This window comes from Polistes fuscatus, unplaced genomic scaffold (genome assembly GCF_010416935.1).
Source record: "Polistes fuscatus isolate 324 unplaced genomic scaffold, CU_Pfus_HIC Scaffold2, whole genome shotgun sequence".
Taxonomy (NCBI): domain Eukaryota; kingdom Metazoa; phylum Arthropoda; class Insecta; order Hymenoptera; family Vespidae; genus Polistes; species Polistes fuscatus.
The window spans coordinates 11,079,180-11,094,509 of NW_025113096.1; the positions used below are offsets into that span (position 1 = coordinate 11,079,180).

Genomic DNA, 15,330 nt, shown 5'->3' on the forward strand with positions numbered 1-15,330 from the left:
GTGCGAGCCTCGTTTCTTCCGCTTATACGAGAAGTCTTTGAAAGATAATCTTGTCCCTTAGTGGAACTCGTGAAAATGTAAACATCTGAGCATTTTGTCAGACCCTCGTCTTGCTACTTCGAGCCTTGCTTTTCGAAGCGACGACCACCGAGGCCGAATTTACGAGCGTTATAATCAATGAGGTTGTAGCGGCAGAGAAAGAAGGGGGGAGAGAAGAAAATACGCTCGATTACGCGCCCGTAGCCCGTTTAATTAATACACCTATAATTCGTAGTCTTTGCGTAATTACGCCCTCACATTTTGCTCTGATACGAGCTCACTGTAGATCCGGATAATCCGTGGAAGCGCTCACCGTTTTGCTCGCACGCACGAACGACCTCGACTGAGGTGCAAAGAAACTTTCAAGAGCACCTCACGTTACACCAACCCGTACACGGAATATCTTTCGTCTTATTTCGCTCGAACAATTTTTTCCACAAGATTGTGAAAATGTAGTCTAGTTAATGGGACGTGTCTAGCTAAACCGAATGAGAGAGAGAGAGGGAGAGAAAGGGAGAGAGAGAAGGAAAGAGAAAAGTCAGTAGCCGGACTTCTACATTATCGCTAATATGAAATATAGAGGCGGCTGCGGTGGCGCAACTGTTGAAACTTAACGGCTGCAGGTGGCCCGAAGAGTCTTTGGGTATTGGGGCCCTTCACGCCAGCCCTGACTTTCGAGTCTCGTTCGCACGGAGACTGGCATTCGTGGCGTCGTAAAGACAGTGAAAGGAAAAGATGAAATGAGGGGAAGGGAGAGGGAAGAAAGAGAGATGACTCACGCACGCATCTTACCATTTTGCCTAAACTTTTCTTTTTTTTTTTTTTCTCTCTCTTTTGAAAATAAGTTAAGAAAAGTCGCGACATATAAATCGATTTATTCGAATGGTCCATTTATTTTCGTTTTAAACCCTTTGCACTCGAGGCCTTTTTCGTTTGCTCGAACCAGCAACTCGAGACGATTTCGGCCAAACTAAGTAGACATTTTACGGGTACTTTTAAAAACATTTATAAACAAACAAGCGTATAGAAATAATAACATATTATCAGTTTATTCATTTATATGTCGAAAAAAAACAAACTTTGATAAATACTACACTCTGTAATTAGTTTTGGTTGAGTTGACACTTGAAATGTGAGCCGGGCGCCGTATCGGCGCCGCTCGAGTGCGAAAATCGATTTAATATCAATCGATCGTTCTTAAACAAATATCGTATAAATTTTCAATATTTTTCTTTATTTTTCTTTTCAGAGAGGAAATTAGGATGCCATTAAAAGTTATTTTCAAAAATTAGAAATAATTAAAAATGAAAAAAGAAAAAAGGTGTCTTATCGTTTTCGTTATAAGAAAGAGAATTGTAGTAGGTTTGATTTAGGATCGGTACCATACGAACGTAATATTTAATTTCCCGTCGGTCCCGGCTATAAATATCGTTAGAGGTATATCGTAGGGTATAGACGCGTGCGAGGTTAATTAGTAAATCGATTAATAACGCACACGTATGGTGTGTATGCGTCTGGTATAGGTATAGGATGCACATCGGGTCGATAGTTGGTAAAAAGGCGTGCTCGATTGCGTTCGATCGTTCTCCGGGCTATCTCTACTACCGCGTACGTACACGTACCAACTTTAATAACGGTATTTTGCCGTGGCAAATGTCATGACGTTAAAGTTTCAACGTAAAAACTTGACTTCCGTATCTGAGTTCTTCGCGCCAACGTACGTCTACACACGTAACATGTAGTACGTTTACACGTGCGTCTAGGCAGCCGAGTACGCGCTTGAGGATGCTCGATAAAAGACTTATGAATTTCCAATCGATTTTCTGTCTCAAGACGATGCCGCGGAATAAGACGAGCGGCCCAAAAACTCTCAAGTATCCTTCGCGATTTTCATATTTAAATATTATATAATATAACGTACGTACACGAGATTTGATTTTGATTGCAGATAGTATTGAACTCGATGCACAAGTATCAACCCAGAATACATTTGGTCAGATGCAAACAAACGGATGACAACAATCTGCAGATCAATGATCTTCGAAAAGAAGAATACAAAACGTTCATTTTCCCTGAAGCCATCTTCACTGCTGTCACGGCATATCAAAATCAGCTGGTGAGAGCGTTGATCATCGAATACACTCAACCGATTTCTATATGTTATATTACTTTGATAATCTATCCATGCAATATTAATTTTTTTTTGTATTTCTTTTTCTTTCCTCGCAGATCACCAAGCTGAAGATCGACAGTAATCCGTTCGCGAAAGGTTTCAGAGACTCCTCGAGGTTGACGGATTTCGATCGGTACGTAAAAAAATACTAATTCGAAATTCGAAATAAAATTTTCTCGAGAAATCATACGGAGCGAGCGATTAGCATGCCGGTAATTAATAAAGTGTCGTTATCGTGCAAAGTTATTGAAAACGGTATGGTAAGAGAGCCGCAAAAGCTGTCAGGAAAGTGAGCAGCAACGTTACTTCTACGATCGAGAAATCTCACGTATCGCGTAGCAGGTAATAATTTATCAAGTAATTGCTTGGAACCCTTCTTGTTGCTCTTGTTCGCTCTCTTTCTCTCTCTCTTTTACTCTTTCTCTCTCTTTCTCAAGCTCATAGTAATTTATTTATTTATTTATTTATTTATTTTATGGGATAATCCCATTAATACAGAGTTAAATAAACGTCGTTGAAAAAGAATAGAAAATAAATATTATTACAGATGACATTAAGATAATATTTTATAAATGATATAGATTGATTAAATATATCAATATGCCGATGATAATAATTGAAATTTAAAAACATACTATTTATTTCATCTGATTTCTTAGTTTTTATTATTAAATATAAGCGCGGATTGGCCAACTTTAACGATCAGCAAGAGAACTTCTTACATAGATTTACTATGGGCTTCACATATAGAAATGCACGGTGGAATAAACACACCATCAATAACAATCGATTTGAATTTAAAGAAAAACTGATAAACAGTTGTTCTACATGTTATAATTTATATTAACTGACAACAAGAGAACTGATTATACGCATTATATTTGTATCATCAAGTCTATAAACATTGAAGCTTTTTAAGCTAAGTTCATAATTAGAAACACTTTTACAAAAAATTTAACATCATGATTAAAAGACAGTGCCACCAGATTACATTTGAATTCACTAAACTTCATTCTTAGGCCAGGAATATTCTGATTTTTTTCTAAAAAGTTTCACTAAATTTTTTTCTAAAAGGTTTCACTAAACCTCGAGACTAATGTCAGTTCTTTGATGGTTGTTAGATTTGACAATTTGTTGTATATCGTTGATATATCTGATAGTCGTATTGATGATTTCATTGTCCGTTAGAGTCCTTAGCTCATTTCTTAAGGTTTTTAGATGGTCTTGTTGAACCTCAGTGCAATCTTGACTGATGGAAACAGGATCACAATACTTTGATTCGTTTATCAAAACAGTGAAAACCTCGTGTTTTGAAGCGAGAGTGATACAAACAGGACGAATCCGATTAGGATAATCCCTTCTTATACTTTTTGTGCAAAAGAATTGATGTGCCAAGGGGTCGATTTTTGAAAGAATATCCTTCACCAAGTCATCACGTGGTGATGTAGTATTTTATTTTCTTCGAGATTAAATAAAATTAAATTGAACGATCTCTTTTTTCTTTCTACAATTTCCCCAATGATTTCTTTATCGATAACAGATCTATTAACAAATTGATCAAGTTCAAGCACTTTGTCCTCAATGACACAGACACGAATTGTATTGACACTAACATCATTATCTAACCGTCGAATGTCATCTTTTAATTTTTGTTTAAGTTCATCTCTCATATTGTTAAATTCATCTCGTATAATGTAACGGATTTTTATGGTCAGAAGGTCGTCCTGCGAGGCTATAGACATAAAGAGGCTCTGAGGATCACAATTAATAAATTTATTCCCACAGCATGAATGACCAATCCGCAGAAAACAAGCAGGATGTAATGAAATATCGCATGAATTACAAGTAATTGGTCCGGTAAAAACTTTAGTATCACAGCTATAACACTTTTTAATCATTTTATTCGATGAAAAGAAGTACGGAATTACATTAGGATTCGAAATTGAGCAGAAATCGGAAGAAAAACAAAAATACATCTGACCTCAACGACAGTCGAAGAAAAAAAATAAAAAATCTACGCGAATAACTTTTTTAGTCGATTTTTAAAATTTACCTCGAGTACGACAATGTTGCTTAATCTTGTTACGATTAAACCTTGAACGTTGCATAAGTATTTCTCTCTGTCTCGACATTGTTTTTTTTTTTTTTTTCTATAAAATTAACTCTCTCAAGAATCGTCGTATTTAACTTGACGCGTAACTCGTGGCATATTATTATGGTCGGTCGTGAAACGAAATAAAAAGAAACGAAAAAAAGTATCGCTCGGAATGACTTTAATTGTAAACGCGTACAAACGTCTGATTGCGAGACAGTTTTGTAAAACGAAAGAGACAAGGATCGATCGCGTCCTAGGTTAAGTTACAAAATTTCTACAACGTTAAACGATGCACGACAGCTTGTTAGATAGGTTTACCGCGAGTAAGCGTGCACGCGTTCTCTCGACCGATTTCTTATTATCCACGATCGTCTATCTGCATGAACGATGACGCACCTGCTCGTACCCGCGTTCCATCCTCTCGATCGTTTCGTATAAACAGGAACGTAGCTTTTGAAAAAGAATTTTTATTTATAAATAACCGGTGTATATCACTTTAAGTGGAAATTATAATCGGACAAATTTTCCGACACTTTCTCGGCCATCTTTTGCACCGTTATCTTTTCGATCGATCGATCGATTGATTTCCTCAATGATTTTTAGGATCGTCAACTTGACGTTGGCCAAGTTAGGCGATAATTTAGAGTTCTATTCTTCTCTCTCTCTCTCTCTCTCTCTGTCGATCATCTAGAACGCGTTATCCTTATCGTTGTCCTCGATTTTCTCTCGACGATGATGCGAACTTTGAAAAGGGTTCGCGCGATAATGAGCACGGACACGCGGAGTCCGGTCGAGTCGACGCAAATTGCAAACACGCCCACTAAATTGTTAACGACAGCGCCGGCAGCTCGCTCGAGCGCAATTCAAGGTTTTATGCAAATCGCACAAAGAACGCTACTAACGGCGTGTCCACGAATCGATAACGCTCACCCGATAAACTTTTCTCCTCCCCCTTTTTACGATCGAAACTCGAATAACTCGACCTCTCGCTTCCAACATTTCTTCCCTTTTTTTTTATTTTTATTGAACCTTCTCGACGACGACGACAACGACGAGGACAGACAAGAGAATCGCTACTCGCTACACCTGCGCGCCACGATCGAAGATGGGCGGATCTTAATTAAATTGTTTGTTCGCTCTTAATTACGAAATACTAACAGCGAAGATTTAAATACCAGGGATTAAGTTACCGTCGTTCTTTCTATCACTTCATTTTCTTTATTATTCGTCGTCGTCGTTGTCGTCGTCGATGAGACGACGAGAAGAATCGAGACGATTCGATCTTCGGCAAGAAAAAAAATGCATCGAAAGATCCATCTCCGTGGTTTGCCAACGAGAAGCCTTTTACCTCAACATATTAATCTAATTATACGATCGGAGGTTCGAACCTAAAAGTGCACGACCTCTTCCCGGATTGTTGTCGGTTCTCCGTGACCCTCCCCAAATCAGCACCTGCCTAAACCGAGGTCACTCGAATCTTGCATCGTCATTCGAATCTTTTACAAGTTGACCCCAGCCGAGAGATCGAACACCTTTCCAGCTCGAAGCCGCTCGAAAATCACTTCCCGTCTCAGGAAGAATCCATAGCTACGTAGGTGGGATCTAAAAGTGCGGAATACGAGGAGGAACCAAGACTCGGAGGAAAACAGATGCTTCTTAGACTTCTCTCCCGTTGGATTCCCTTTCGCGAGATCTTCGGCATTGTCGGCGTCCGGAGTTAATGAGAGGCCCGGGCCTGCGCGCGAGAAGCAATACGTTTCGAAATTATGATTCTCGATTTATCCTCACGACTTTATGATTTTATTTAAAAATTTGCTCGATTCGTCGAACATCCGCCCTTCGATCTCCCCTTCGATTACGCTCGAGCAGCCGCGATACGTCGAGTTTAATGGGATACTTGTAAAAAAGTGCATCGACATCAAGAAGATCAGCCCTACTCTCGAGTGAACTTTTATAAGATCGCGAGGATAGTTACAATTAATTAAGTACGTAATATTGAAAATCTTTTAAAACTCGATAAAAAATTGCCTTCCTCGATGCTCGCAATTTCGATATCTTCAATATGGTGGACGAGTAGGTCGTTTACGTTGTCGTCGAAGAATACAAGTTTTCTCTTCGAAAGTGTTTGTAACGTTGCGATCGCGAGAGAAAATAAGAAATTCCTGACGGGGTTTGGAACGCGTTCACGAACGCATTCACGAACGCGTTCTCGAGGCTGGCGGCTACCTCTGCTACCTTTGCCGGCGAGTAGCATCCCTCCGCGATCCTCTGCGGTCCTCCTCGGTCCAACGCGGGCTCCGGCGGCGTCCAGAGTTAATGAGAGAGCGGCCGTACGGGGCAATACGGCGCATGCTCCCGCCCACTTCACGCCGGCGCTGATAGATAGACCCTCTCCCTCTCCCTCTCCCTCGCCCCCTACCTCTCGTATGCGCTCGGAGTAGTAGAAAGAGCAAAAGCGAAAGAGGGAGAGAGAGAGAGAGAGAGGGATGGATCGCGTCCATTTCGCCCTGCATTGCCGCCACCGGGCAGCTTTCGTCGTTCTCCGAGATGCCAGGGGGAAGAGAGGGACGAGATAGGGCGGGGAGGAGAAGGAGGAGGGGGAGGGGGAAAGAGAGCGATTCCGTTCTCCCTCGTTCCGCAGGGCAAGGAGGGCAGGGCATTCATCTATATTAGCTTCGAGAGCGGACGGCCTGTCATTACCGCTGCCGCTCCTGGCCCTCTCCCTCTTTTCCTCTCACTTTCCGCCTTACCATCCGTCTTTTCGTCCTCTCTCTCTCTCTCTCTCTTTCTTTCTTTGGGGGGCGCGCGCGCGAACGTTCGCACACGGACACACTCTTTTTCTTTATTTCTCTCTCTCTCTGTTCCATTTCTATCCCGATGTTGTTCTCGCGGCCGAGGCACGGTGGACCCCTTTTCTCGCTACGCACACGACCAACTTATTCCTCTCCTCTACTGGCGTAGAAGTGTATCTTTGACCGCGGCACCGGCAGCACCACAGACATCGATACTCCAAAGTCTTCTCGGCCCATTAGCAGGCCCCATTACCAAAGTGCCAGCGAGCGAGATGAATAGAGAGCAAAAGAGCCAGCCTTGCCGTAAGAGCGAGAGAGATGAAACCGAGGGGACTGCTACGAACCTAATAACCGCCGTTTAAAACGCAAAAACAAAGGTCTCGCCGTGCATCCTCGAGAGAAGAGTCTTTGAAAGAGAGAAGAAAGATGCCCAGGTAGTGGTAATCGGAGCGAGAGAAAGAGGTGGAGAGCTTCATCCCGCGCACCTTTGGGGGGAGGGGGGAAGGGGGAAGTAAGGCGTCAGGGTCATTACCGAATCATTACCTACCATACCTACCGTGCAACGATGACGATGACGACGACGACGACGACGACGACGACTCGAGCCGTGAGCAACAGGCTCGCGAGGAACACCTAACGTGAACGTTCGGTTTTAGCCTGCTATCGGTCGGTTATATGAATATATACCTCTGCTATATGCTATCAACGTACATACATAGAAAACCATGCATCGCGAGTCGAATCGTGAACGTACGTGTGAGATCTACGCATACGCGCGCGCACACGCGCGCCCGCTCGGCGGCAGTCGGGGTAAATTACAGGCTCGACCGTATTTTCGTTGTTTTGTTGTTTTTCAACGCGCCGAAAGGAAATGAGCGAGCAAACGCGTCACGCCACCCCGAACCTGCTAATTTCTATTCATATTTTATGGCTATTAATTTCTTCGCTGTTACACTCGTCCATCTCCCTTTCACTCTCTCCCTTCCTCTTTCTAGCTATCTATCTGTATATATATATATATGTATATATATTCATATATTGCCCCTCTGAAAAAGCATTGTTCCTTCGAATTCTTTGACTAATCTCTCGTCCTAGGTATCGTCCTTGAGAGGGCTCACGTTATTCGAAGATTTACCAATACGCGCAGGTAATATCGCAAAAAGTAGTCTTTTCGATTGGTCAATGGCACATCATCTCCAGGACAAATCCTTATAAGATTCGATGGTTGTCCCGTTGATAGGATATCTATATGCGTGCGTAGAGTGCGCGAAGAGAGAAAGCGAAGGGGAGTCCAACCGCACCGTTCGATGGACTACCTTCGGCCATCAGTGGGGTGTAACCTATTATTATCTACCACTTACCTAATGCCCTGTGTCAGCCCCAGGGTAGACGGAGAATAACAGGCTCCCCGCTCGATGGAATTCATTCGGCATTAATATCGCGACCCGTGCAAAGCCGACTCTTTCACACTCCGCCCTCCGCCGCTCCTTCATAACGCTTCGAGTTTGAAAAAACGTTTGAAAAAATCGGTCTCTCTTTAAAACGTATTACCTAATGCTTTTAGCAGTAGATGAAAATCAGAGCCACTCGAGTATGGATTGCTCTCGAGACAAAAAAGAAGAAGTAGAAGAAGAAGAAGAAGAAGAAGAAAAATAATAATAAAGAGAAGGCGACGAGAATATACCCTTTCTTTCTCTTTCTCCTTCTCTTTCTCTTTCTCTCCCAAAGGGTGTAGCCGTGCGAACGTCATGGACATTTTAATGGGTAACGGCGGTGGCCTCTAATTAGAACGTTTCGAGCGTAACCGCGCCATTACGGGGAAACGCAGACTCGTCAGATCGATGAGGAATATTTATTGCGGTGTAACAATTACAGGAGCGCCCATAGAGGGAATAGTAATAGAGCCAGAGGAGCCGGGGGCAACTCTTTCGTCCCGACGAAACCACCGTAATTAGGGCTTTTATTGTTCGTACATGAGGAAGCTTTATGAAAACATTAAAGATATAATTCAAGGCCGGAAGGCAGGACGCCGTAGTCGGCATAGTTCTCTCTGGCCCAGAACAGTACGTTGCAACCAATAACGTCATTTCCGTTTAGCGAATATAGGTACAGGTGCCTTCCTCTTCCTCCATCGATCATTAATCCCGCGCGAGAGAGTCTTAGATGTCCCGATTTTCTTTCCATATCGTATCGATCGTGTATCGTTTATCTTTCGTTCGTGTTTCGTTCGTGTTCAACGACGGGAAGAAGAAGAAGAAGATATCCGTCAGCTGCCTTTTATCCTCCCGCGTTCAAAGTGTCGACACGATGACGTTATTGGTTTACCAAACGTATCGTCCTGCCGGATCTCCGAGACGATGTTTATCGGACTGCGCTCGTCGCGAAGAAAAAAAAAATGGAAAAAGAATCCTTTGCACCTGGTGCTCCGACCGAGGTGAAAGTATAGGCTCTTAAATGCGTTACAGAACGATCGACATTAAAGATACCGATTGAAAATACCAAATGAATTCGCGTAGATGTCTTCGTCAACGAACACGAATTAAGATGGATGGCGTTCGATAACGTACTTCGGCGCGAACATTTATAAACCGTATTAATAAACAGGCCGTCCATTATTTCAATGAATAATGGTTAACTCGCGAAAAGCTCATTTCGGTAAGGAGGAAGGAAGGAAGGAAGGAAGGAAGGAAAACGATCAAAGTCGGTGTGTGGTCCGGTCGCTCGAAACGTGGGGATGGGCCGATTAACCGCAGGCTCCCTAATCCCTTTCCCTTTTCCCTTGGTGACTGGGCAAAGGGCCGAAAGCTGCTGCGAGGGCCCAGAAATCGCGTGCTTACGTGGCACAGTACACGATAGTGTGTTGCTGCGTGTATGTAGGTCGAGCGCGCCCAACGTGCCTTTCTCTCTCTCTCTCTCTCTCTCTCTTTCTCTCTCTCTCCCTCCCTCTTTTTCGCTTCTACGCTTGGTGTCGTGTTACATGCTAAGCAGTATGAGGCCAACGCGTAGTAACCGAGACGCAGGAACTGCACACCGGACCCCATTGTTCCTCGCTTACTTCTCTTACGAATTAGCATTTCTCGTCGCTTGATTCTCAACTGTGAACGATTTTAAAACTGCTTCATCGGTCCCGTTTACCGCAATTTCTAGAAGAGAAGAAAGGTACCAGAGGTCACGGTCGTTCGAGCAACATTTTTTTCTTTCTAACTCTCCGCCTGCTCTCGTTACCCTCTTTATTTTGACGTCTCGATCGTTCGCGCCTTTTTCGAACGTTTCAAAGAGTAACCGAACCCTTCTCGTTTAACCTTTCATACACAGAGAACGGCCGATTACCGTTTCGCCGAGATCGAATCATACGGGAGAAGCAATCTCTTTCTCTTTTCTTTTTTATCAAGCTGGCAAAGTTAAGATCGATCGTTATCGATTTTTTATCTCCTACCGAGAAAGAGATCCAATAGCCAAGACATTTTTTCCACCGGAGCTCTCTTTCCTTTTCTACGCAACCGTGCTGCGTTTATCGTTATTGTCTTTTATTCGCTTTGAATTACTTTACGACCTAGCGCGTACGAGAGAGAGAGAGAGAGAGAGAGAGAGAGAGAGAGAGAAAGGGAGGGAGAAGAGGGACGCGTACGATTTGAAACGTTGAAATATCAGGCGCCGTTTGTGAAAGACAATCTCCAGACTGGCGAGCAGCATCGCTACGGTGCGTTTCGGGGAAGCAGATGATCGATCGGCGGTATCATCGTCGGCCGGTCGGGTTAAAATTATCGTCCAAGCTTCTAGTATCAAGTTTTCATTCGAGTATTCGAGTATTCGACTACCGAAAGGCACGAATAGCACCAAATACTTTTCTCTCGCTTCGAGAAGGATCGCTCGCTTATAGCTGGAGACAAATCGAGCCGAGACGTCACGTTTATCCGAGTCGTAAAAAGAAGAAAAAAGGTTAGGAGAAACGTCGCGGGATAATTAAGAAGGCGCCTATCGCGAATGATCATCGTCGTTGGTACGCGCCGCTCCCGTGCATAATCAGCAAAATAGGAAATGACGGTGCATTCGGATATTTCACAATACCACAAGCATTGCACGGAACATTAATTATCATCGGCTAGCGGGGTCGCGACACTTAAAAGCACACGAGTTTTCGATGCCGTTCGCGATCGTACCAATAATCCGCTCGTTAGCATTTCCCCTCTTCCTCTTTCTCTCTCTCTCTCTCTCTCTCTATCTTCCGCGCGCGCGACGTAACGAAGCTCGAAGGATCGGCTCGAACGCACAATCGTTCGTAATTAACCCTAATTATGCCTGCGAGGCAGACCGTACGAATTCATCCATCACGTTATTACGATACGCCGCGTTACTGCGATGAGCCTGACCCTCTCTCTTTCTTTTTTTCCCTCTGTCTCTCTCTCTCTCTCTCTTTTTTTTTTCTATCTATTCGCCGGATGTCGATTAGAAAATCTCCTGCTAATTATCCGCGTTCATCTTCCGCTCGAATTTTCTCCTTTTGTCTAAAGGCTATTTTGTAATAAGAAGCAACGAGGATGTCCGATTAGCCGTAACGACATGTTTGCAGAGATCCGATGGATATGATGGAGCAACAGCTGGTGAGATGCGGAGTACCACCGGTGAGACTGTACGAACATCTCGCGATGTCCTCGCCGGCGGCAGCGGCAGCCGCTGCGGCGGCCGCGGCCGCGACGGCCGCTGCCCTTGGGGCCCAACAGCAGCAGCAGCAGCAACCGCACCAACATCAGCAGCAGCAGCAGTCGCAGGAGAACGGAGGACACGTGACGGCCGCGGCTCTGGCCCCGTGGCTGACGGCGGCGGCGGGGGCCTCCTCGGCCCTCCTTTACGGGGCCGCCGTCGGCCAGACGCACCCTGCCAGCAGGGCTGCGAGCGGCTCCCCCTCCCCCTACCACTCCGCGGCCGCCGCGACTTTTCCCTACCCGACTGCCCTCGGGTGGTCGTGGCAACCGTCGCCGGTCGCGATCATCTCCCGACGAACCTCGCCACCCTCTGCCGCCCTCAGGTACGCACCCTATCCACATCCTAGCGGGACCCCCCCGCCCACGAGCCTACGCGTCCGCCCCTCCAGCCCCAATTAGCGAGCCTAATAGCTTTTCCTCTCTATTTCCTGGCATCCGTGCGTCTACTTACTTATCTATGTAACACACAACGTGGCCAAGTTTTTGCGATAGGGAAAAATGGAGACCTTGCAAATTCCTGCCTAGATGTAAACAAATGCGTTCTTATCTTTCCGTTTTAATTGTAGCCTAATCTAGGAAGAAAAATATTTCGAACATTTCGTCGATCGAGACAGTAAATAATTCTTATTCACGTTATATCATTTTGTGTAGCAATTAGTTCGGTGTCTTGACATTAAATTCTCATTTCATACGAATCGCCGTGTTTTTTTCATCAAGGAATTCGGTAGTTGCCTAAAGATCGATCAAAATCATCGAAAATAATGGATCTATGATTACTTTATAAATAAATAGTAAATTTGTGTTATATAAAGGCTCCGAATTAATTGCTGTTTTACGCGCACCTAAAAAGAAAGAACGTTTTTTTTCTTTTAGTTTCAATTCTCGCAGATATACCAACGATTCCTTGTTTACGTAGAAGTAATTTCACATAGGTGTGTCTTGTAATCTCATCGATACGGAAGGAAAGGAGCGACCAATGCCAATAAATTCTAATGCATGGAGAGTTTCATTCGCCTAAGTCGCTTCGAAGGAAAAAAATTATTGTAAAGTAGAAAAGGTGGGAAAAAAAAAAAGCGAAGTTATCATCATCGTTTCGTTTGGAACGATAAGAAATTTCTTCTACATTAGTTTAAAATGTCGAACGTTTGTATATATGAGGATACACATAGACCTGTACGATATAATTCTCGTATGCTTTGTGCGGAGTGAATGTGTGCGTTTTGTTGCGTATATGTACGGCTGTCTGTATTGTGTGAACGTCGAGTATGGAAGAGAGAAAGACTTTATAGTTGTATCATATACCGCGATAGTATTAATGCGTCTTCCTCGAAGACGATATCATTTGTACATAATAAACTCCGATGGTAGAGCATAATTTCAACACCGTATTTCTTGATGTAGATCGACAAAAACAAATAAAATGAATTTTCATTAAATATTTGTATTTTATTTTTTTTTTTTAAAGATACGTACGAGCTTAGCGGTTATTCCATCTCATCCTGGGTAGGTAAAAAAAAAAAAATGATTATTATTTAGCGTTAGACCTTTAAGAATGTTCTTTTTAGCTAAACACACTTTTTCGAAGATTCATACGCAAATTATGGACAAGGATACAGAGGATCGAGAGATGGCCGAGATTACCGTGGTAAAAGAAAAGGTGGTTAATGGTTTAATCGTTCCTCTCATCTCACAATTAGTAATTACCTACGCACGAACTCGTCTCTCTCTCTCTCTCTCACACCCTTTGTAACGTGCGACGAGAGCAAGGTATATTCCCGTGGCTGATCGATCAACGAGAGAGATTAAAGTAATCCCACGCGTTTATCTGATCGCACCGAACGATCGACTAATAAACTTCGTATTTGTAATCATCCGGTCGTCGTTGCGATAAGTTAGTAACTTTAATAAGTCTCTCGCATAAATAAATACGTAAGTATATAGCTATCTCTGGTCCGATTAGTGGAAAAATAAAGCATATCGAATAGGGGAAAAAGATTGGCTCGGGGCTAGAGAAGAAAGAGAAAGGATATAAATCTTTGGCGAAGACGAATGTGGATTGGAGGATGAGTGGCGGGGGGAATGAGGAGGGGGGAAGAGGAAGAGGGGAAGGGGGGGCGGCCTTAGAGTTTCGAAGGCGGCTTTTCTACCTTTTAGCTCTTCTCGATTGCGGAGCTCCACCTTTGGCCCCTTTCTTCCATCGGTCGGTTAACGTCGCCAGTGGCCACCGACCGGACTTCATCGCCACCTTTTCAACTGCCGTGTAATTCTGTTACACCAATCTGAAATTAAATAAATTCATTTCACGGCCTGTCAGCGAGCAATTATTTTTAGATGCAGCAGCCACTTTAAAGGGCCGCTTCGTTCCGTTGCGCCTTCGTCGACCAACACGTACGAAGCCGAGTCGAGTCCTCGGCACGTCCGTGTGCGATTATTATTACTCTCTCCAAAGGTCTCTTACAACAACCATTTAGACCTTTCCAACGTTTCCTCGGTTGCGTACACCTATCGTTCGTTCCCTTTCATGAAAATTAATATCTACAGGTTTGGTAAAAAAAATCTCATTATATCCTTTGTTCGTTAGAGTCGTTTCTCTTTCTCTCTCTCTCAGAAATTCCGTTCGTTCTTTCGGAGAGATCGTCGACCTTGAAAGAAGAGGATACTCCAAAAGTCGCATCGCGCATGCACGGGCTCTACTTTCTCGCATAGCGAGAGCGAGAAGATACAAAAGGGTAGAATAAGAGTGAGAGGAAAAAGAAAAGTTTTCAGGACGAATCGGGAACCTTAGCTCAAAGGTAAGACGATATCCTAGGGCTAAAGGGATGGAAGGTAGAAAGGCAAGGTGGAAAGGGAAGGCGAGAGAGGCGCGAAGGCGATCGTGTGTTACGTCGCGAGATGGGTGGAGCGAGGTGAGAGAAACAGAGAGGCGGCTCCCGAGCTTGTAATTATGTTGATACGAATGATCTGCGGCTTGCCGCAGACCGACGAGCCGGAGGAAGAAGAAGAAGACGAAGAAGACGAAGAAGAAGAAGAAGAAAGAGACGAAGGTATATACAGGGGAAGAAAAGAGGAGAAGCCCCCAGCGGTGCTCATCGACTTTTTCGCACGTTCCTTCCGTCTCTTTTTCGATCTTTCCATTCAAGGACCGACGCAGTTTATCTTTCTCTCTCTCTCTCTCTCTGTTTCTCGGAGAGTTGCTCCCACCCTCTCTCGTACTTTCCGTAGTTCCCGTCTTGAGAGCGGACTTTAGAACCGTGGCGAAACCAGTTTAAGTGGTTAAGTGTAGATGTAATTGATTTCCATTTTACGAGGCCCTCTCGAGAAAGACGCTCCACCCGCTGCCGCCGCTGCCACTTTCTTCTTTCGCCGCGATACCGCTTGTCCCCTGTCATTCCTCTCACTCCTCCTTTATCTCATTTTTCTTTTCACTCGTAATCCTCTCCTCCTTGTTTCAGTTAGAACGCGTTAGAGTTTTATAATACCGAGCTATAACGCGCCTATCGGGTGCTTAATTCCTCGATGAAAGTGTGG

At 44.0% G+C, this 15,330-nt stretch overlaps 1 protein-coding gene across 1 annotated transcript in view; it reads left to right on the forward strand.

Annotated features, from left to right (window-relative positions):
- LOC122516622 (T-box transcription factor TBX20) overlaps positions 1-13,234 on the forward strand; it is a 29,863-nt gene extending 16,629 nt beyond the window's left edge. The window contains exons 4-6 of the mRNA XM_043634579.1: positions 1,988-2,155; positions 2,269-2,345; positions 11,670-13,234. Coding sequence (XP_043490514.1) covers positions 1,988-2,155; positions 2,269-2,345; positions 11,670-12,201 — 777 coding nt within the window. The 3' untranslated portion in view covers positions 12,202-13,234. The remainder of the gene's footprint in view (positions 1-1,987; positions 2,156-2,268; positions 2,346-11,669) is intronic.
- Positions 13,235-15,330: the final 2,096 nt, after the last annotated feature.